Source organism: Gadus morhua, chromosome 14 (genome assembly GCF_902167405.1).
Source record: "Gadus morhua chromosome 14, gadMor3.0, whole genome shotgun sequence".
In the NCBI taxonomy this organism is placed as follows: domain Eukaryota; kingdom Metazoa; phylum Chordata; class Actinopteri; order Gadiformes; family Gadidae; genus Gadus; species Gadus morhua.
In genome coordinates this window covers 21,876,559-21,901,259 of record NC_044061.1, presented here as the reverse complement: position 1 = coordinate 21,901,259, position 24,701 = coordinate 21,876,559, and the positions used below count along the sequence as shown (strand labels likewise).

Genomic DNA, 24,701 nt, shown 5'->3' with positions numbered 1-24,701 from the left:
ATATATAAGCTTGGTTTCATTCCTGCACATATTCATATTTATGTAGTCATTAAAAGCCTGTGCTACAATAGCGAATTACCACAAACATGAAAGAAAGGATATCAGCTATATTTATTTCATAGTTTATGTATGTATGTAAATCACACATTGTTTTTGTTGACCAATTCTATTGCTCAGTAAAATGCATTGTTTGACCTCCTCCAAGTATTCACTTTGTGCTTACTTGTACTTTGTAGTGTAAGTGTTAAAGTCAGGAGTCTTTTAAGATGGAAAAGGACACGGTACATAAACAGCTAAAAGTGGAATTGGTTCACTTTTCTTACTTTGAAGAAAGACCAACTGCATTTCATTATTGAAATGAAGGTGACTAAATTAGAGAAGTGCATTGCATTCATTCAAATACAAGATAGGCATCGCCTACAAATTGGAAAAGATTGTACAAATCCAACCATGTAAGAAACCAAGAAAAAATATAATTGTCACCATAATTGCAGTCCTCATATATTGTAAACATTTCAAAATATTTCAACTCATGAGATCAACAACTCACATAAACATGTTTGTTCTGTGTCCTTCTGTGTGATGAGCTGTTGTATTTTCTGGTGTTGCGCTACAGAACACCTTGCCCAGAACATCTCCAAATCCCACATGGAGACATGTCAATACCTACAGGAGGAGCTGCAGCAGAGCACCTGGCAGACCTTCCTGCAGGACGAGGTGGAGTGTTACCAGAGCAAGGTACGGTGCAACGCAATACCCTGATGCTCACCATGATACCGTGATACTCACCATGATGCTCACCCTGATACTCACCATGATACCGTGATGCTCACCATGATGCTCACCATGATACCGTGATACTCACCATGATACTGTGATGCTCACCATGATGCTCACCATGATACTGTGATATTCACCATGATGCTCACCATGATACTGTGATATTCACCATGATGCTCACCATGATACTGTGATATTCACCATGATACTGTGATGCTCACCATGATGCTCACCATGATACTGTGATATTCACCATGATGCTCACCATGATACTCACCATGATACCGTGATGCTCACCATGATGCTCACCATGATACTGTGATATTCACCATGATGCTCACCATGATACTGTGATATTCACCATGATGCTCACCATGATACTGTGATACTCACCATGATACTGTGATACTCACCATGATACTGTGATACTCACCATGATACTGTGATACTCACCATGATACTGTGATATTCACCATGATGCTCACCATGATACTGTGATACTCACCATGATGCTCACCATGATACTGTGATATATTTACCATGATACTCACCATGATACTGTGATGTTCACCATGATACTCACCATGATACTCACCATGATACTGTGATATTCACTATGATACTCACCATGATACTCACCATGATACTGTGATATTCACCATGATAATCACCATGATACTCACTATGATGCTCCCCATGATGATAACAATGGTTCTCACTTTGATGCCATGAGGCTCCTCATGATCCTTGACATGATGCTCACCAAGATGCTCACTATGATACTGTGATATTCACCACGATACAGACCATGAGACTCACCATGCTGCTTACTATGATGCTCACTTTAATGCCACGATATTCAACATGATACTCACCATGACACTAAATATGATACCATGATACTCACTATGATACAATGACACAAACCGTGACACTAACCATTATACTCCCTGTAACACCATGATACTCAACACAAAACTCACCATGACAATGACAATGATAATCACCGAGACGCTCACTATGATCCTTACCATGATACCACGATATTCACCCTGATGCACATTTTGAAAGTGCCAGTGTATTTGTTCATTGTGCATCTGCTTTGCATTGGGCAGTTGGGATTTGATTGCCAATGGTCTCTGACATGGGTGTATAATGCGTTTGCTGGTGTGTTTTCCCCCTCGAAGCCAAAGGAGGTGATGTGGCAGCTGTGTGCCGTGAAGATCACAGAGGCCATCCAGTACGTGGTGGAGTTTGCCAAACGAATCGACGGCTTCATGGAGCTCTGCCAGAACGACCAGATTGTGCTGCTAAAAGCCGGTAAGGGTCTTTTGAAACGAAACGGCTCTCAAGACATCATACACCTGCTCACAACACCTTGTTTACACCACTGACTTTTGAACTATTTACCCTCTTGTGTGTATTCCTTTGAGATTAAAGGGAATTCAGAGCGCATCTTGCTACCGAATAGGTCATATTTTGAAATGAAATACGATTTGATCGGTCACCATTTGATGAACATGTTGGTCACTTCTGAACAGCCAATCAGACAGTATCAAGCTTTGTATGAGGTTGTGGGTGAACACATTAAGATTATTGGTTGAAATGTGAACCTGTACCATCATCTTAGATTCATTTCTAATATGTTGATGCAATATCTAACAATTTCACACATTTTCTGGGAACCATTGTTCCCTACCTAAGATTAAATAATTATACACCATGCATGCTGCCAACAAACAGCTTACACAGGCCAACATCTTTGAGTACTATTGCTGGTTGTTGTTGTTTAGTGGTTGCTCGGGGCTCTGAGACAAACTATGCTCCCCATGCAAGGCTCTCTAGAGGTGGTTTTCATCAGAATGTGCCGGGCATTCGACACGCAGAACAACACCGTCTACTTTGATGGGAAATACGCCGGCCCAGAGGTCTTCAAAGTATTAGGTGAGCTGTGTGTGTGTGTGTGTGTGTGTGTGTGTGTGTGTGTGTGTGTATGTGTGTGTGTGTGTGTGTGTGCGATGAGCAAGTATTTCTGTCTTTTACTGATCTTGTAAACTTGCTTCGTACTTAGTTGCTGCTGCTGTTTGTGTGTGTGTTTTGTTTAACCAGGTTGTGATGACTTGATCACATCAGCATACGACTTTGCCAAGAGCATGTGTTCTCTGCATTTGTCTGAAGACGAGCTCGCCCTCTTCTCTGCGTTCATCCTGCTGTCTTCAGGTACACTTCCCCGTCACGATGCCTGCTATACCAGGTACTGACACGTAGCAGGGCAAGGGCATGCAATCCAACCCGTCCATGTCAATCGATCAGAGAAGCTCCACTGGCTGTGAATGGAACACAGAGTACCATATATTCACTAGTTTTTGCCCGAGTCTGTCTTTGCTCATGAAGGCATCGGGCTCCGTGTCGCCCTTCTCTTCAGGGTAGAGAAAAATGCGATGAAAATCTGTGTATTTGAAAATCTACATTCATGCTTGTAGGGTATCATAATTATATATTGGGGTCGGCTTAGCTCAGGAGGTAGAGCAGTCTTGTAGCCGAGACGTTGCTAGTTCGATCCCCAGCTCCTCCTAGCTGAGTGTCGATGTGTCCCTGAGCAAGACACTTAACCCTAACTGCTCCTGACGAGCTTGCATGGTTGACTCTGCCGTCGGTGTGTCAATGTGTGTATTAACCGATGTAAGACGCTTTGGATAAAAGCGTCTGCTTAATGACCTAATTGTATATAATATTATGTCATATTTTAACTGCTGCTGGCTGTGTGCACACAGCAAATGGCTTGGGTTTCAAATATTTATTATTCCAAACATCTGTTTGGAAAAAAAACAACCATGCATTTAAGTATTTGCTACCAGTGGGTTTACATGCATCTTACCGGCTCATAGATCCCTGCCGAATACCAAAACCCATACAGGCACCCCTGAGAGAAACCTTCGCCTCTGCCACACACAAGAATTCTGAGGTGTACCACCTCAAAAACTATTTTTTATATAGTTCTGGTGCAATACTTTTAGTCTGTTTTTGGATTACATTACGTTTCATGTCTACTTACTTAGGAAGGCATGAGGGATCTTTTGAGTCACTTTGATGATTTGTGAGTTTGTGTGTGTGTTTGCAGACCGCTCGTGGTTGCAGGAGAAGTCGAAGGTGGAGAAGCTGCAGCAGAAGACCCAGCTGGCTCTACAGCACATGCTGCAGAAACACCAGAGGGGAGAGGAAATCCTCACCAAGGTGCATGCACACACACACACACACACACACACACACACACACACACACACACACACACACACACACACACACACACACACACACACACACACACACACACACACACACACACACACACACACACACACACTTATTTCGGTCCTTGCAAATCAATTAGTCCATTCACCCCCCTGCTTTACCAACTCACCACCATCACTTTCTCCAATATTTACCTCCTCTGTCCTCACCCCCTTTTTCCTCACCATCTCGCCTCCCCCTTTTCTCCTCTCCTCTCCTCTCCTCTCCTCTCCTCTCCTCTCCTCTCCTCCCCCCAGTTGATCTGCAAGGTGTCCACGTTGCGGGGGCTGTGCAGCCGGCACACAGAGACGCTGTCGGCCTTCCGGGCCGTCTACCCGGACATCGTCAGGGCCCACTTCCCCCCGCTCTACAAGGAGTTGTTTGGCTCAGACTTTGAGGTCCTGCCAGCGGACAGCAGCTAGACCTGCTCCCTAACCGTTTCCCACGCCGCACTCTGAGGTGGACCTTTGGCCGGGTTGCGATCGGCCCTCTGTTAGGGGGCACTCTCTACGGCACTCGGTTGAGACACAGCCCTGCAGTGTTATTGGGACACGGCCTACAGTAGGGACATCAGCCTGCATAGGGGGGACGGGGGGACGGAAAGGCTCCAAACCCTAGTTGGGGGTTTGTTCATCCCGCATCAACTCCACGTTGTCGTCCCTCCCACCATGCCTGGGGAGAAGTGGATCAGACCGGATCGGACCGCTTGATCAGACCGGATCAGAAGGTCTTGAGGTGTCCACGTTTCTAAACAAATCGATTTTAGGAACACCCACAGTTCTTAACTCACAAGAATGAACATACAACTATGGAAGCATCATTGCATCTTATCTTACATCTCTTCCCTTACAACACTTTGACTCATCCATACCCAGCCAGCATTTATCTTATGTAGAAACACTAATGCATACACACACACACACACACACACACACACACACACACACACACACACACACACACACACACACACACACACACACACACACACACACACACACACACACACACACACACACACACACAGGTAGAGGGAGTGTGAGAGACAAAAGTACATAGATCTTGTGGAATCATAGTATAACTCACTCACACACTCTCACACACACACTTTCTTATTATAAATGATGTTCTGTACCCTTTAAATCTAGCCTGGCTCCGCCCGGCTAAGTACTTCCGCTCAATTTGAATTTCCCTTCAGTACTAGGTCTGGGTCTGCGGTATGTTAGTGGGTTTTCTCTATCTACATTTTCTGCGTCCAATCAGCGAACAGAGGGAGTGGCTGAGAACAATGACGTTAAAGTCAGCTCTTGTTTACGGACGTCTTCATGCACAGTGTTTGTTTTGTTTACAGCCTGCGCGCAACGTGATTCCTGGCCAAACGTGAGCGATTGGTTACGGCAGATCCAGGGTGGCACTCGGCAGATCCAATAGTTTTAAACCTCAACAGTCACCCGGCTTCAAGTGAGTTAACGTTTGTCAATTGAGTAGGTCCAGACTCATTGTACAAATGAAATGAAGTACGAAAGTCTGGTAGGACCAGGCTACTTTCAATCCAGTCATTGGTCAAATTTCTCCAAACGTCTCAGGCATTTAAGGACAAAGGTCAAATCAAACAAAATATTAAAAAATGATTTTTTTTGTGGCCTTTAAAAAGGCATTCTCTCTTTTGTATTATTACGTTATTATTTCGTAATACGGTCTCTGTAGATGATAAATGCTCAAAAACAGAAGCAAAGGTTAAGTCAACTTTTTGCGGAGCTCCAGAGAGATCAAGCTGTTGGAGAACAGAGGAAAGCCAAGCTGTAGTATAGAACAGGGTCTTGTATAATAATGAAATGCATGTTAAACCAAATGCACAATGAAAGTAGACGATGAAATGAAAAGTTATATTCTTAAGTGAGACACACATTTTTTGGAAAATGAAAAGCAATAAAAAAGGAAGTACTTCATTCTGAAAGATTAAATTATAGTTGTATTCCTTTTGTGGCACCTCTTACAATTTGCATTTATATCATATTAAAAAAAATCTGTGATGTTATTTTGGAAGGTAACTTTTCTAATTGAACATTTTCGGTTGCAGACGGACAATCAATATGCATGGGAATAGCCCTAATCCCAAAATCCTTAAGTGGACAAGATCGAATCTAAAGACCGAGGTTCGAGCTACATGTAAGCATTGCTATGTTCAGCATAGGGTATTTTCATGCCTCTCTTCACAAAACGAGCGGTGCCATGTTCAATTATTTTTTTAAACAACCTGTTTAGAGGATGCTTCCTAATCAAGGGGCTAATTCAGCACTTTCCATCGATCTCAAGTCACAGTATGTTGGCGCAGTATCGAACATTTGAATTAACACCACCAGATACTGAAATCGTCTGTTCTGAAGATTTCCATTAAAAGAAGTGTGTTAAATATTATTTCAACATGGCTTCAATCCCTTGTAACTACCATCGAGCAGCATCCTAGCAGCACCATTAATAATTTGCACTAAAGACAGCCATCGCTTGAAACGGGTCTGCACTTATGCATCTGTGCTGGTTAAGGACATATTTATTCCGCAATGGACCAGACACACACTTGAAGCAATAAAAGAGACAGACATGCCACAATAAGTACGACACCTTTTTATATGACTCCATGGCACGCTCTAGTGGTTATAAAAGTGAAGCGCAGCATATCGTGTCTAGTCGACAACTTATGAATCCAAATTGACAACAGGGTCAGATACCTATGTGCTTTTAGTCAGTGTTTGCTGTATTGTGTCCCATTATGCCTATTTATACAGATATAATGCTACGGGTACAGTGTATGTGTGTGTGTGCGTGTCTGTTTCTCGCTACACTCAAACCACACACACACACAAACACACACACACAAGTTTAAGGTTTATTTTATAAGAATTCAAACATCTCACATGTGCCAACAAGATTAAACGCAAAGAGGAAAGGTCTCTGTGAATGTTGCATTTAAATTTACATTGTGTGTGTGCGTGTGTGCGTGTGTGTGTGTGTGTGTGTGTGTGTGTGTGTGTGTGTGTGTGTGTGTTATATCAATACAGTTTCTCTTTCCTGCTTGTAGTTACGTGGCGCAAGCATTAGATGGTTCATTAACATAATAATGTAATATTGTAAAATATTATTTGCTTTAATGATACACTTGGAAACGCTGGTGATGCAGTTGACAAAGTTTTCGGCATGTTCAATGTCTCGTCAACAAGACAGAATTATGTATTTTCCCATGAGTCTTTCTCTTATTTCAACAGAACATGCACATCACCTTTGGTTGTCTATGCAATACCTTTTCATCATGTAGTATACTTACAATCTGTGTATATGTGTGCCAATTGTATGTGTGTGGGTGTGTGTGGGTGGGTGTGTGTGTGTGTGTGTGTGTGTGTGTGTGTGTGTGTGTGTGTGTGTGTGTATGTGTGTGTGAGAGTGTGTGAGAGAGAGAGTAATTAACACTGATCAACCAACTTCATCCTTTTACTCAGGGAAAAACACATACCTTTTGTTTAGTCTGTTTACACTATTCAACAATCCTGATTAATGAATAATTTGCCAAATTTTGCATTTGTTAGTTTTTCTATGTGTATCAAGTGGAAGACATGGACTACATTCCATATTCACAACCTGGTCAGAATCTATTAAAACCATTCACATGCTTCAAGAACCAAACCCAGTTGGAACTTTTAGAACCACCTATTCAGTGAATCATTCAACAGTTCTACTTTGTGGTCAATAGTTACACCCATTAGCTGACGGTCACTTTTAGTGTAAATGAGTGGACAAACATGTTGACTGTGTGTGTGTGTTTGTGTGTCTGTGTGCCAGTGTGTGTGTTTGTGTGTGTGCGCTATCCATTGTATTCTTGTAGACAAACTGAGACCAAACTGTTGAGAAACTTTTTTTTGTAAAACAGCCATTTTTTATTTAATTTTGCCCCTATTGCATTATATTAACACGTTTTCTTGTTTACTTCCCCGCGTGAATTCTGATAAAAAAAGACAATGTTGTGAACATGACATACTGTATATAGAGGGGTTGAGATGACCTCTTACTGTATATATACAGTAAGCAACACCATATGACATGCATTCTTACCAGTGGTAAGATCATTAGGGCCAGCCAAGAGAAAGAGAACCATTTCTTCTAATGCCTCCTCACGATCGAAAGCAGAGTAGTGAAAATATTTATGACAAATAATGAAAGTAACTGAGCCATAATTGAATGTGAAGCAATAATGTCAATGTTGAATTTGTCATGATTAATTTTTATTTATAGTTTGAAATGTGGCATGACATGACGTACTGTACGGTACTTCTATAGATGCCTAAATTACTGAATCTGTTCATTTGATATGCACCATAATGTACACTATATGTTAGATATGAACTGCTCTCTTTTAGATGTAGATAAATAGAGTATGTGTTTGGTGCTAGGTTACAATTTTTTTTCATCAACTCTGACACGCTTCTTGCTTTGCGGCTATTATTACTTGCGTATAAGGATGAGAAAAATCATTGTATGAAGAGCATATTACCCAGCATGCACCTGTATCAGCGTACCATGTTTGGGGCTATTCTTCTCTGTTATTTGGGTTTGTTAGTGATAAGTAGTTCTTATTTGGATACAAACTAGAGCTGTTGATTTCCGATGTCCAATTAAATAATGGTAAAAACAGATGAATGTTTCTTTTGGTTTTGGATTGTTTTCTTATAGTATTATTGATTTATCAACATGGCAATGAGTAGAAGACAGTTGTGGTTGTAGTGTCAAAAATATATCCCATAAAAGATGCAATATAGTTTTTGATGTTGCTATCGGATCTGAAAGAATCACCAGAATTAATACCAGTCAAAATAACAACCCGATCACATTAAAGACATTTGGGTGGCAAAGTCAACCATTATCTTGAAAAATAACAGCCCCGCCCCCTTTATTGTACATACAATAAAGTTGTATTTTGGAAGGAAGCAACAGTGGCCAAGGACTACATTTGTTAGCCTTTTAGGAATATCTATATATGTTTGCGTTTCATTTTAAATATTCTGATTATCTGTGGATTTTTACCCAAATGAAGAATACAATTTTCTGTTGGTCAGCTCAAAAACATGAAGAAACATACCAACTTTGTTTGATATTGTTTAATATTATTATCTGTTTCTAAATGGTCAGAACACCTGGAGGCTCAGATGAGGTCACTGGGGAGACACACGCTTTCTGTGTAACAGAAGTCATCTGTCTTGGTTTATCCCTTTCACTCTGAACTCTATAGGTGATAAACACTTGATTGTCACAAAGTTCTTTGATTTGTGACATTCAAACAGTGTGTCTTATTTCTAACAAAAGAAAATAATTATTTATGTTGTTCATACAGCAGCTTACCTGCTCTTTGTGCAAACTGAAATGCAAATTATAGTATTTTGAATCCTTTGTGTATATGTAAAGAAGAATTACAAATGTATTGTTGTCTTTTAGAACTTTTCATCCTACTCTGGATATTGTATTATGTTCAATGAAGCCCCTTTATTCAGAGGTGCACCTGACACATCTATTTTTGATGTGTGAAATATATTGCTATCCCATAATAAAAAAGACGGCCTATAAGAAATGCTGCGATGAAAACATGTCGTCTTTATTTTGTTACTGCAAAGTCAGTTGAGGCTAATGTGTATACATGAGCTCAGGGTTTGACAAAGTAACAACATTCTCCTGCAGTTGGCGCCAAATATACACATTTATTAATACACAGTAGTGTTACGTTTCTACATCATGCATCCCATAATGTAGGTCTTCTAATCGCTCCTGTTTAGACACTTACGCGTGTCTGACAACAACATTATCGAACCTAGAAAAATCTGAGGACAGTTTTTAATCAATGTGCAAGTGATTAAAGATTAAAGAAGATCTTGGGTCCCCCTGCCATTTGCCCCATTTTATGACATAGGCCTACTTCTGAAGAGTTTCCAAACTCAAAGACCCAGTCTGAAGGATGAGTGTTTGGACACCTTACCTTACAGCATTTAGCTCCATTAACCCCCATGCATCATACACCGTATAGAACTGTCCCTCTAGTGCTCAAGCATGGTAGTGCAGTCTATTTCCTGTACCATTATGGTAAACGGGAGTGGAATAGCTCCCTAACCCTAACCCTATCTTTGTAGAAGGTTTCGATGGGACTGAGTTAATGTTTAAAGTCCTATAATCTGTCAAAGCCATTGAACAAACTTCTTGAATGACTAGACCTCACTCGATATGTAACCACTCCCCTCCGCCCTGAGTGGTTGGAACAGTCAGCAAGATCATCATGACCGAACACAATGGCATGCACTGATCACTGTGTTGAGTATGATCAAAGCAGCCATAGAACGGTCCTCATCACTCCGTCCCTGATTCAACTAATCCTTTCAATGTTTCGTGAACATAATACAACACCTAAAGCTGTGTGTGTGGCACTAACACCATTTCAGTTCCAGGTCATCCTATTCAAAACCAGCATGACAGAAGGACAATAAAAGTTATTCACTCTGAAAGTATTTTTTTTCCTGTAGCGCATGCATTCCTTCCAGGGTATTTTCCCACACGGTGAATTGTTTGATTATGTTGTCATGGTGCCACACCCAACAACCCCCTCCGTCTGTTCCCTCTCTTCCCTCCTCTTATCTCCCGCCAAGAGACAGGTTCTTGCCAAGTTACACATAACTCTGGATTACAACACTGTTAAAAAAAGGATGTCCTCCCTCTCCCTTCCTCTCGCCCTATCTCACTCCCTAACCCTTATCTGAAATTATCCGACATGTCGATACACTCACCAAACCCTTTGGACCTTGAAATGCCTTTCTCTTGTCTGCCTTTCACTGGGTTAGCAAAGACTTTTTAGCCAGAAACAGAGCATGAGAAACGTGTGCTGGTGGTGGCTCCTGTGAACTCTCAGAATCAGCTGACCGCATCTCAACATTAGGTGTTGACCGCCCCCCCATCACGTCCACTAGCTTTCAACTGATCTCTCCTACTTGTATGCTTCTGTCTTCTAACATTAGTGAGGGGTGAAGGCGAGGGGGGGGGGGCTAGCAGGGGAGTGTGATTGTAATAAACTCTTCAAGACAGTACTTGCCACAACAGACCAAAGAGAGATAGAGTTCTTTGGGTAGCTGACTTGGAAGCTAGTAGTGGCATGTTGTCGGTATTACAGTGAATTGAAGAACATAGAGAAGGCCTTGTGTTGCAGTCAATGTATGTTTACTATAATGTACTGGTTTTAAATGTATGTGAATAACTGTTAAACTGTTATAATTAATTTGTGTTTTACATGTTATGCCTCCCCTGCTCTCTCTCAAGAGAGGGGCTTTATTGGCATGGAGTAATGTGATAAAACATCTGCTTGCCTTGATAAAACATCTGCCAGAACAAAGAAGCCTACTCTAAAATCTGTAGTAATCAGCAGCTATCTTCCCATCTCTAACCTCCCATTCCTTACTAAAGTACTGGAAAGAATTGTAGCCAACCGATCAATCAATCACCTGATGAAGAACAACTTATTTGAGTCCTCTGTATTCCACTCAAACTGCTGATGTGCAAGTCCAAGTTCAACCTAAGCTTGGTTGGTCCTTGACCGCCAAGCCCCAGATTGCTGTCTTTGTTTGAGTGTGTTGCTGTGATCATGACTGGACTCCTGGCCCACCAGCAGGCCCCTCATCATCGTGGACAATACTAATATCCATTAAAACTCATTTACTTAAAATGCTTGCTTTTTATACTACTACCGGTATGTATGTAAATGATGGCCCCCATTGCACTCATTAAATAGACAGTGGTACATATAGTACACACTGTGTTTAAGATAAACTGCTATAGACTGTAGCTAAGAGATACTGGACTATACTGTATCTGAGTGCTGTCTACATGTGGTGCGGACACCTCAGAGTACCAAGTTCTTGGGACAGGCTAGGGAAAAGGTTCCGTTGAGCAAGGCAGCTTGTATCGAGTTATGATGTAATCAAATATGATGCTGTTTTTCAAATTTGATAACAGGGTTTCGGTCTAAAAAATCATGTGTTTGAAAGAGAAAACCTTGAGTGTTTGAAGTACAGTCAGCCAAAAGCGTGAGTGGATAATCCTCACCCTCTACTTTGGCGGGGAGTTAAGCTAACTCCTAGTGACCACACACAAACAAACCCAAACACACACACACACACACACATCCTTGAGCCTCGCCAGCTTCCCACTCACCTTTGGACTGGAGTAAATTGACACAGACACACCCTGACTTGTAAGAACGGAAGTCAATGTATTGGTACATAGTCTGGGCCCACCCCACAATGTTAACTTTTATCAATACTTTTATGATGTAGGTAGATGGATGTGAAATGGATAATATGATGAGTGTTATAACAGAAGGGCCTTTAGCAACATGTTAATGATGAGACCATAAATGCTGCAGGGGAACACTTAATGATGAACGGATGGACGCATGACGCAATCTATTTTTATGACCTTCATGGTAATGATTGGAGCAGCTACGTATGTTTGCCTGAACCATAGACTGAAAGATTATGACGATGCCTTCGCGAGTCCATATGTCGCCATTGACATGACCAAATGTAACGGGCCGTTACCATAGTAACCGTAGTAAAACTACCATATTAAAACTACTGATTTCTCTGGGTTTGACCATTGTTGGGATCGGGCCATAAATTGGGATTATTTTAATTAAGTACACAACTCAACAAAATATATAATATACAACACACGATGTATAAATATATAACTCTTAACGTACATTATGCAACTGTGCATTCCCTCAGGGGGAATGGGCTGGTCCATGGAGCGATTCCCCACTCCCCCACCAGGGCAGGGGGAGGGCTGTGATGTGAGGGGAGGGCCAGAGTTGGACCGGGAGCAGTTTGAGCCCACAGTTCTGCTATTTAACCACAAAAACCCTGGTCCTGCCTCCCACTGGAACCTCTCTGTCTCTCTCAGCTGCAGCTCCTAGAACCGTCGTAAAAGGTAAGAGCACAACCTGTGTGTGTGTGTGTGTGTGTGTGTGTGTGTGTGTGTGTGTGTGTGTGTGTGTGTGTGTGTGTGTGTGTGTGTGGTAAGACCAGAATGTGTTTGCGTGTTTGTGTGTGTGCGTGTGTGTGTGTGTGTGCTCGGTGGCTGGAAGAAAATGCCTAAATGGCAATTTTGCATTATGGCTGCAGCTGGGTTTCCATAGTAGCGTGGAATGAGCGGACTCTGAACCAGGGTGGAGCACTGGCACAGGGAGTGGCAGAGCAAAGTTTACTCTGGACCCACAAATCACTGCCTGTCCCTGCAGTCTCGCTCTGTAATTATCTATCATACAGACGTCATCATTCCTGGGAAGATATATACTGTACATACTTTACCCACTGGAACTGGGATCGAAAATGGATTTGTGTAAAGCAATTCAGTGTTAGGCTGAGTGTGAGGAGAGTGTAGTGCTGAAGTAACAGTGGGAGTGGATTAGTTTACCAGCATGGACGCAGGCAGGATGGAGTGATTCACAGCTTCATGACTGATAACTCTGAACTCTGCAGTTGCTAGGTGATCAAACATTGCCACAGACCCCTTAAGGTATAATATGAGGATAACATCCTGACACGCCCTAGTCCTTTCGTAAGGTCAAAGGTTAGGAAATGTTGAATGTTGAAATCCACATCTATTGCAACTCTGTTCTGAGGCTTTTGGGTTCAAGTTGTGTGTGTGTGTGTGTGTGTGTGTGTGTGTGTGTGTGTGTGTGTGTGTGTGTGTGTGTGTGTCTGTGTGTGTGTGTGTGTGTGTGTGTGTGTGTGTGTGTGTATATGTGTGCATACATATTTATATATATAATGTATGTGTGTCTGTCAAGATGTCATAGATGTTTCAACATGTACATAAATGCTTTTTCTGAAATCTTGGCAGCTCATTCACAATGGCGTTAGTGGCTGAATATCTGAAGCAGCTGACGTTGACTCATACCGGGGTGAGTACTAAAGCTGTTAAAAGTAGCTCTTAAAAGACAAATTTCGATTTCATGACTTGGCTAAAACAGATCATTTTGACACCAAAACACGCATGCATATTTATACCTTCAACAAACACATACAGGTACTTTATATTTTTCATTCAAACTCTATTCCAGCAGGCTGTTTTCATTGAGATAAAAATGTTTTTGCAAGCGGGATCTGGCCAGGAAGGCAGCGCACATTCCAAACACGCAGTATAACAGAACATTGTGTCGAGAGTTCAGTGAGCTCTGACTGCTGCACACATTTCTGCAACAGCACACATCTAACTTAGTAACATAATTTCATCCTGGCTCTCGATCGACTTCCCTAAACAATTAAGTAAGAAAAACGATAAGTGAGCCTGCAAGACATTCCTAAAGAGTTTTGAAGAATGCAAGGCTCCATTCAACGCTAGTTAAACATTAACTTCATCGACTAAGTGTTCCTTTTAGCCGTGCATGCCCCATCAGTGATTACGTCGACCATTATGTTATCTGAATCAATGGATTGAATTCAATGCATATGCATTCAAGTAATCTATTGCCCACCCCCCCCCCTCCCCCCCAACCCGACCCTCATCCTAAACCCCTTCCCAATCTTCAGGGGAAAGAGCCAACATTCCCCACTGTGCGTCCGATCAGAGACTTTGACCCATCCAGAGATGCCGCCAGGATCGACACCGCCATCAAAACAAAGGGTGAGAGAGAACCACCCTTCCATGTGGTTTTTACCTTTTTAATACTTTAGGGTTATATAAAACACAGTACTAAGTACTTAATTACAGGTAGACGTCATGTCTTCTTGCCTTTGGAACCATTGGGGCTTTGCTGTGTGTAGACTTTGTTTACTGTCTTACTGCCTGGCCTTGTGGGTGGAGTACTCCATGTAGTAGTGGCAGTTGGCCAGGCTCAGGCTCAGGCTGTGGTGAAACTGAGTCACTTTCCTGTCTGGGCTCAGAACCACATACCACACACAGGAAAACCCACTTGAGCCCACGTTCACTGACATTGAAAATCCCAACGTCTGAAAATTGAACATATTTATAACATTTTCAATACTTATGATGATGATGATGATGATGATGATGATGATGATGATGATGATGATGATGATGATGTTGATGATGATCAATTGACGAATGCTAAAGTTTATACAACATCTGTGATTGAACTTCCTACACTGTTTCAACACTATGTCTATGCTGTGAATTCAGCTGATCCTTGTCTTGCAATGCCTGGCAACACAATCTCCGGAAACAGGCAGAATTAAAAACGATTGTCTTGACTGTTGTGTTTTCAGGTGTGGATGAACAAACCATCATTGACATCCTGACTACTAGAAGTTGCGACCAGAGGACATATATTGCATTTGAGTATGAAAAGATTGCCAAAAAGGTTTGTTTGATGATTTATTTTTCTCCCACGACAAAACAAAATATTGTAGATTATTGGCATTGGAGCTGGCTGAAAATTAAGAGTTTGGAAAATAACTAAAAAAGAAACTATTGTGAACTTTTTAATAAATGTGTTCAAGTATTCTATGTACTGCAATATTCTGTGGAAACAGGGGGGTTTGTATTTAAGTTTGTAAAAATACAAAACGCTCTCAGTTTGTGTTTGGGTAGTTAAATCATCTGTTAAAATGTATGCTGGTGGTAACTCATCTCTCAACGCGTTCTACAGGATATGACCACTGCCCTGAAGGGGGCGCTGTCGGGGTCTGTGGAGGCCGTGATGCTGGGTCTGATGAAGACTCCCGCCCAATACGACGCGTCAGAACTCAAAGGTTCCATGAAGGTGAGAGAACCTTTCTTCTGTTTATTCATTTTTCATGTCTGGATACATTTTTTTTTTCTGTTTGTATATTATGTGCCATGTTGTCATGCTAACATCTTATAGTCCTATTTCGTTTAAACACAAATATTTCAAGACCTGCTCTCCCCCACCTCACCTCCAGGGGGAGCACCCCTCCTGTTAGACAGACACATGAGCGCCACACAAACCCCTTTTAGAGTTTTAGAGCTTGCATTTAACCTTTATTTATTTAAGTTAGTCTCATTAAGGTTGCACACCTATATTACAAGAGAGACCTGATAGCAACAGCAATACAGGCACAGGACACAAACACACTTATGATGGATTATCAGGAATAGTTGGAGAAGTCATAAAATGCTGGTGAAGTGTGTATCAGGTGGACTATCAACAATTTTAAAGTTATTAACAACATGCTTCTTCTGTCCAGGGTCTTGGAACAGATGAGGAGACCCTCATTGAGATTGTATGCTCCAGAAGCACTCAGGAACTGGCAGAGATCAAAAAGGTTTACAGAGAAAGTAAGTACCACCATTTACGTTTTGAATTATCAACATTATTAGTTTGGAGATAAAAATACAATTCAGCTCTGGAGAATGTTTGTCTCTTGTTAAAATATGTCAATGTAAAAGTGTTCCTCGGTTTATCACCCAGTGTTCAAGAAGGAGCTGGAGAAGGATGTAGCTGGAGACACCTCAGGGGACTTTGCCAAACTCCTGTTGGCACTCGTGCAGGTATAGCCCCCCACCCGTTTACACAGCCACCCACCACTACAGGTGTTATATATTCAGGTAGCCCCCCACCCTTTCACACAGCCACCCATCACCAAGCTACCACTATAGGGTTTATACATTACGAAGTCACATCATAATGTCGCCGCCATTTTGGAAGCATCGGCCATCGGAATGTCAGTTATCACGTTAGTGGTAATGGCTTTTTCGGGTCATTGTTTAGTAGTTCATCGTTGTATTTGAAACTGCCACAGTGCTTCCCTATGTTATGGTTTATTCATGTTGATTTAGGAATTAACAGCACTAATACAAGGGTGGCACTTTTTTCAATTCAGCAAAAAATAAGGACACTTTACTGGACCAGAATTGAATCATTAACCTGAATCCAGCCTGCTGTGAGACTTGATTTACCCGAGACTTGACTGCTTTGAGAGTACTATCACAGCCTGAATTCCCTGTTGTGGTTGACCACGGACTGTGCCGCTGCTCTGAAGAGTGTCAGGTAGACTGCCAGACACGCAGGGACCTGATGCGCTCTTATTTTGAAAGCAATCAGTTAATCCTGTTAAGAGTCTAGACCACAGGGACGTTCACTGCTGACTATATACAGCCACCAACCCCTTTGATATCATGTAGAAACGTGTATTATGTTGTATTGTCTACCTCTATTGTGTGATGATGGATTATGATTGATTTTTTGTTTCTTTGTGCATGTTTTTCCTCTCCTAGATCAAGAGAGACGAACCCTCCAACGTTGTGGACTATGAGCAAATTGACCATGATGCACGGGTAGGTCTCCCAGTCCGGTGCCGTCCTACAACTTTACAATAAAGGAAATAAATAGCACTTTTACAGCCCATAATATAAACTGTTTAAAGCCCAGTGAGTTAACTATGCAGCTCTTTCTCACAAAAAATGCTAACTTTCTTTCTTGTCGATGAAGTCGGAATGGATGTGAAAAGTAAGATCCGTGTTCTTGCCTTCCACCTGCAGGCTTTGTATGAGGCAGGTGTGAAGAGGAAGGGGACAGACGTGGTCACCTGGATCGCCATCATGTCTGAGCGGAGCGTCCCTCACCTGCAGAAAGGTACTTCCTCTCCAAAACACTAGGCCTGCCTATCCTTCCATGTCCATCTTACCTGCGGGGTTTTAATGCCATCTTATTTTGACAACATTGAAGTATAATAGAACATGTTTTATTGTGCTACCGTTCAAAATACAATCGAATTGAAGCTAATGTATAAAAACGAGAGGCCGTCAATTGAGCTACATAATATAGGCTATATTCATATTTGGTCTCATTAGTCCTAACATTGGGTAACTTGTTGACTAATTGTCGATATGACAAGCGCTTACTGAACCCAGGACTAAGGTGCATGTGTCTCTATTCCCTGTGTCAGTGTTCGACAGGTACACGAGCTACAGCCCATACGACATTAAGGAGAGCATCAGGAAGGAGGTGAAGGGAGATCTGGAGAAGTCCTTCCTCACACTGGGTACATACATGACCATTTACATTACAGAGCCCATATGACCATGAACATACTCCTATAGATACATTATACTAGAATTCACACATTACTATATGAAACGCCTCAAAGTTTAATTTGCACTTTCCGTCGATAATGTTGGCAAAAATGTATGCACATATCTTGCATTGTGCATGCTATTTTTCCAATAGTTCTATCTCATTGATTCTCAACTTACATTAAGCAAATGTGTTTTTGGTTCTCTCTCCAGTGGAGTGTTTTGAAAACAGGCAGCTGTACTTTGCCAGCAGACTCAGTGAAGCCATGAAGGTAAGGTTTGATTTCACACTTTCACAAACATCCTGATCTGCTCCAGAGTATTTATTGTGTGTGTTTCTGTGTGTGTGTGTGTGTGTGTGTGTGTGTGTGTGTGTGTGTGTGTGTGTGTGTGTGTGTGTGTGTGTGTGTGTGTGTGTGTGTGTGTGTGTGTGTGTGTGTGTGTGAGAGTTTGTATGTGATATGTGGGTAAGGTGTACTTCTTGCTTGTCAGAAGTAGAAAAGTAAAACACTTGTCCTGACTGAAAGGGATGGATCCAATTTATGATTTCATTTGTTATAACAAAAGCCATAAACAGACAACTACACAATAATTTGAGAGGAAACAAATTGTGTGTTTGTTGATGGAAAGCACCATGGGGGCTTATTTTTCACAATTGATGGTTGTTGTCATGCAGGGTAAGGGAGCCAAGGACAAGGTGGTGACTAGAATCATTGTGTCTCGCTGTGAAGTTGACCTCATGAAGATCCGCTCAGAGTTCAAAAAGCAGAATGGAATATCTCTCTACCACACCGTCTCTGTAAGTACTTTGTGTGCGTGTGCGATTGTGTGTGTGCGTGCGTTCGTCCGTGCGTGTGTCTGTTTGTGTGCATGTGGTTTATATATGTATGCATTAGAAAAAATAAATGATGGAATGAAATGCTACAAAAGTTGTATTAGTTAGTTAGTTCGATCATAAAGTACTAAATAAAGTCCATTTCTCCCGTGCCAGGATCACACAAAGGGAGATTACCAGAAGGCTCTGCTAAGTCTGATTGGAGGGGACGACTGAAGATGTATTTTATACTATATTTACAGCATTTTTTGTGGATTTCATTGAAGCATGGAGGGGAATGTTCAAGTGCCGGCCAATGAGAATTGTTAGGCCTATATTTCTTTCTTTCTAAGAAACATTACTGGTTTTGTTGTGTTTCTGTGAAAATACATAATTCTTTTTTTTATATCACGAAATCTAGACACTAATTGTCATATGTTGCAACATTTGCAACAAATGTTTGTTACGACAATCCTCACCAGAATGTTTTTTTCCGGCAAGTAAAGTCAAAGTTTTAAAGTCGGCGTCATGTCCTTGTGTGCTGATACATAAGTCTGCCTCTAGAGGGCGGTAGAACAACAGAAAGTTTGAGTCCTTCAGCTGGTCCTTGCTTGTAGAGTTATCTTTCCTAGTATGGTTCACTTATCTAAAAAATAATGCTAACACACATTTCAGTATAATACGTTATTGGATCAGTAATAAGGAAATTATTTAATAAAATGTAGTTTTTGATGGAAAATTGGATTTAGATCTAGTGATTGAAACTGAGTGAAAGAGATTGCTTAAGCACTCAATAACAATATAATTATGAACAATACCCCACTTATAACAATATATTTGTCAACCCTAGATAGGCATAATTAATATTCAATAGTGGATTCTGATGAACGTCAAATCAGTCAAGTCACTTTTATACCGTGTATAAGCATATTTAGATTGTTTTAATTGTCCGTGTGTTTTGCATTGTTTGTTTTCCATTAACTTTTTTTCATTAATTTAACCTCTGGCAACATATTTGCATATTTGCATACCACAGGAGCAAAACTGTTTCAATGTGTTGCTGTTGTTTAGTTTGTAGGTCTCCCGGGATAAGGAGTGCAAGGGAGGGGGGAGAGAGAAAAAGAGAGAGAGAGAAAGACTTGGCAAGTGTTGGAAGAAGAAAAGCTTTTCACTATACCGCTTGGCGAAAAAACAGGAGATATGACGAAACTGAAACCAGTAGATACAACTAAAACCAGGAAATAAATTTAACCTGAAACCAGGAGATAAAACTCAACTAAAACCAGGGGATGAAAGTACACTAACACCAGGAGATAAAACTAAATTTAAACCAGGAGATAAAGCTAAACTAAAACTAGGAGATACGAATATACGACTATACTAAAACCAGGAGATAAAACTAAACCTAAACGTGAAGATATGACTATTCAAAACCAGGAGGTAAAACTAAACTAATACCAGGAGATACAGGAGCAGCAGAAGGAGATTGAAGAGGATGAAATGAGAAGCACACGGAAAGAGTTAGAAAAGTTAGGGAGAGAACTATGAGGGAGAGAACTATCTCCACCTGAGGGAGGTGACTATAGACTTAAAGAAAGCCTCGCAAATATGCAAAACGCAAGAAAGAATCAGAAAAGCATATTGCAAAAGATATTGTGGAGCAAACGTTTCAATGAGGGGAATATGTACGCACACACACACACGCACACACGCACGCACGCACGCACGCACACACACACACACACACACACACACACACACACACACACACACACACACACACACACACACACACACACACACACACCACTGGGGGGGCATAGGAATCCCTCACCTCTTATGTCTCTAATGATTTCACATGGCTGGGCTGAGACCAGACATCTCCCCTCGCAGAATGAATGAACCAATTAGCGTCCCCCTATCTGTGGAGCACAAAGCACAGCTTAATGAAGCCATAACCCCTGTGTTGAGTAGAAAGCCGTAGGGAGGAGACTTGCTTTCCGGGGGTTAACTGCGTATACAGCATGTGTCTGCATGGCGGTAGAAGCACTATAGTAGCAGTTAAATCAGTGGAATTAAAGATCTGATAAATCACCCTTATTTCATGCGAGTACATTTTACTCTGCTTTTGTCCGTATTCATTTTTTTTCTCCACATCATGTAAATCACTGCGGTGGCATCACGCCAACTGTAAGTGACATACTGTGTTTGACATTTGTTGTATATGCATGTGTGTGTGTGTGTGTTTGTGTGTGTGTGTGTGTGTGGGTCTGTGTGTGTGTGTGTTTGTGCGTGTCTGTGTGTGTGTGTGTGTGTGTGTGTGTGTGTGTGTGTGTGTGTGTGTGTGTGTGTGTGTTTTCGCATGTGTTTGTGTGTGTGTGTGTGTGTGTGTGCGCGTGTGCGTCTAAGTGTGTACAATATGTCAAAGTCCAACACAAACAAGAGTTAGGCAAACACATCCAATGGAATAAACGGCCCTTTGTATTTATGAACTGGCACGCCGGGTTAACACCGACCTCTTTAGTCAAGGTACCGGCGCCTCCACACTACATAAGCATCGCCATCAGGGGAAAGCGGATCACAGAGGAGCAATTAGCCAGGATTCAATTAAGGTATAGATTTAACCGTTTTACGGCCGTCTTTGTTGTTCGATGTCTCCAGACAACCAAAACCTCTCCATTGCTACAGTTCTATATCAGTATTCGTCGGCAGTTGAATCCCTAGAGGCCTTTCTGTTCCTCGTCCAGAGTCTTAGAGGAAACCATGCAGTATCACAGAGCCGCCAAGTATTATCATTCATTTAGTCATAATATTGATGAGGACATTACCCCATTGTGCTGTTTTATGTTTATCACCAATAAAAGATTAAATACGGAGCAAACCAACGGAAAAGAGCATTTTGCAAAGCGTGATGTGGGATTTATGGGACAGGAGGGTTGACAGATTAATCTGCCGATCATAAAGACCAGAGGGGAGGCCATATTTTTGCCCCCTTCTGCAGTCTCATGCCCTCCTTCTCTCTTCCCCTTTTTCCTTCTCTCTCCCCTCTCCTCCAACTTCCCTCCCTGTCTTCTTTCCTTTCTTTATAGCTTGTCTCCTTTACACCTGGATCTCTTCCTCTTTTATTTTGAAGCCCCCTTGTTTTTCCCTGGTTCCATTTTTCTCTCTTGGATCCCTTTCATAAGTCAAGTTTTCTTTATATAGATAGACTACTTGTACAGATAGATGGACAGTTAGAGCAAAAATCTGACTTAACATCTGAGAGCAGCCAAGCTTGAATCTGGGGAATGGGGTGTTTTACTTACTTTTGCTTCATATTGAGTTCTGTAGAAAGTTTGAGGTTGGAGACTCTGCTTTGCTTTTCTTTCAATATTCTGTATTTCTTTCAAATATTTTGTACTATTGGACGGAATATCTTTTCTTTGGCTTCTGCCATCCGCTTAACAATTTATTGGTTTATTTCATTTTTTACAACACCGACTAGTACTGATATAGCAAGAAAAGAAAGCAACTGCCTAGTTCTCTTCTGAAATGGAAGGTTTCACTGCTTCTATCTCGTCAGTAATCACAAAGTGGCTCAATGAAGTGGACCCCTCAGTAGAGAAACTCGAAGGGGGCATACATAGGCGTACTCAATTTAAGACCAGTGACATATGCCTCCTCCTCACACACTGAACTCTAGTCAGTACAGGAACTATTATAGAAGATACCTCTACTTCTTACCAGATGACCTGAAATGACTAACAACAACACAAACACAAAAACCAACATGCAAAAACATTGCAAAAAAAAGAAAAAGAAAACTCCCTCGGTGAGAGAAGTCACTATTCAGAGGAAAAGGAAACCTCTCCCAGCCGAGCCGCCCAGTGTGTCCCGCCTAGTGCACTGGAGCGCTATAGGAAGTAGGCGGACCGCGTGGCTTGGAGCCAAGGCGCTAATCATGATTGCCAGCGACGTGGGTCTAATCATCTGTCAGAGGCGACGCCAGCTACTTGGGGGTTGATACAACAGAGGCAGAGCGCCACACTCTCAGCACTTATTTGTCCCCCGTAATGCGTCCAGAGAACAGGTCAAGACCAACAATTGAGCGGTTGTCTGCTGAATCGGTCAAGTGATTATCGCGTGGGCACGCACAAACGTAGTCACGCACATGTGAGCAGACAAAGGCGCGCGCATACGCACGCACAAACACACACACAAGCACACACACACACACACACACACACACACACACACACACACACACACACACACACACACACACACACACACACACACACACACACACACACACACACACACACTATAATTCACCAAAGAAATACAGAGAGAGGAAGTTTGGCTAACCTTCGTCAGAGGCCGAAGTATTCCTGAAGGTTTGTTGTAAAGTTCAACAAGACGCTTTGATTGCGGTTGCTCAAGGAGACCATTTAAGTGGATGAAAATGTCACAGGTTTGATATCCACAATAATACCCACAAATCTAATTACGTTTTCATACCGATGTCCAGATTCATCCGGTCCTCTCTCTCTATGACCCCAACCCTACACCCACCTTAAAGTTAATTACATTCTAGTAATCAGATGTTTCCATCCAACCAACTCGTCCAACCATCCCAGCCAACGAGCTCATCCATTCACCACCCCATAAAACCCACCCATCCACTTAAACCACACACACACACTCGCACCCACAGCGATGCTCCCTAACCTTCAAATGCTCAGCAGCAAGACCGCCACTTGAACATGAACCAAATGTCACCCCCAAGCCACGGATGGACAAGGTAATTGCCCACACGTTTGGCAATCACCGGCCATCACCTGTTCATTATCTCCCTAACTGTCGACATGGAGTCCTCTGTCTGACAGAGTGACATCCCCTCTGAAGGACTCTGGGATGGACCCCCAAGAGTGGGCCCATTAAACGGAACAAGAGATAAGAGTTTAGTTGAGCCCTATCAAAACCTAAAAGGTATCAGGGATGTGGAGGCGGTAACGTCCCAAAGCCAAAGATGGAGCTGGAACTCTTTTGTTCTTATTTTGCACTTTTTTTTAACTTCCCAAGAAAAAGTGCAATTGCTGATGACATGCTTCTGGGATGGCATTTCACCTTGGGAGATTTCCTTTTCTCTCTGATCCCATCGTGGTGTTGGTACATCTTCATTCACCCTTGGGCAGCATGGATAGGAGCTAGTCTTTGTTCAGTGGCGTTTCCTTTTTTGCTTCAGCCTTTTGAGTTTCTCGCACTCGGGTGTGCTGGCAGGCCCACTTTGCAGAAGCACTTTGGTTGTGGAAGAAAGGCTTTGAAAAGACACACACACTCAATATCCCCCAACCCTCTTGTGACCCATGTGTTTGACATTGGAACAAGGCTAAACATAATATACACCCACACTACTGATCTTTCTCGCTTTTGCTAGGGGTCAAAGAGGAGTATGAATATGACAATGTTGAAGAGAGAAATGGGAAATATTGTTCTCTGGCTTGCCGGCAAGTGTCCTAATCACACCACCAAGCTTTGTCATTTGACACCCGCATGGCCAAGCTGCAAATCCAGCTGTGCTTGCCAGTGACGCGCTCTCCCTTATCTCTTTGTGAATCGGTCCCCTGCTCTCTCCATCATCCCTTTGCTCACCAGTCCTTCTCTGCCCTACCAAGAGCCAGAGAGCGGATTCCCTCAATATCCCATCGACAAAACACTGGTTGGACCTTCGACTAACTTTGCATGATACATGAGG

The 24,701-nt window shown here is 42.0% G+C and overlaps 2 protein-coding genes across 3 annotated transcripts in view; both read left to right on the top strand.

Moving 5' to 3' along the window:
- The window catches only part of LOC115558705 (nuclear receptor ROR-alpha A), a 91,732-nt gene extending 82,051 nt beyond the window's left edge, over window positions 1-9,681 (top strand). For both annotated transcript variants that reach the window (XM_030377081.1, XM_030377082.1), the window contains 6 exons: window positions 617-738; window positions 1,968-2,100; window positions 2,617-2,724; window positions 2,890-3,000; window positions 3,902-4,014; window positions 4,329-9,681. In XM_030377081.1, coding sequence (XP_030232941.1) covers window positions 617-738; window positions 1,968-2,100; window positions 2,617-2,724; window positions 2,890-3,000; window positions 3,902-4,014; window positions 4,329-4,493 — 752 coding nt within the window. In that variant the 3' untranslated portion in view covers window positions 4,494-9,681. The remainder of the gene's footprint in view (window positions 1-616; window positions 739-1,967; window positions 2,101-2,616; window positions 2,725-2,889; window positions 3,001-3,901; window positions 4,015-4,328) is intronic.
- A 3,253-nt stretch (window positions 9,682-12,934) lies between these two features.
- anxa2b (annexin A2b) lies at window positions 12,935-19,486 on the top strand. The gene is made up of 13 exons (XM_030377586.1): window positions 12,935-13,080; window positions 13,996-14,056; window positions 14,685-14,778; window positions 15,381-15,475; window positions 15,764-15,877; window positions 16,323-16,413; window positions 16,547-16,626; window positions 17,353-17,412; window positions 17,617-17,710; window positions 18,024-18,119; window positions 18,364-18,422; window positions 18,827-18,949; window positions 19,142-19,486. The coding sequence occupies exons 2-13, from the start codon at window positions 14,006-14,008 to the stop codon at window positions 19,199-19,201; spliced, it is 1,017 nt and encodes a 338-aa protein (XP_030233446.1). The 5' UTR covers window positions 12,935-13,080; window positions 13,996-14,005; the 3' UTR covers window positions 19,202-19,486.
- Window positions 19,487-24,701: the final 5,215 nt, after the last annotated feature.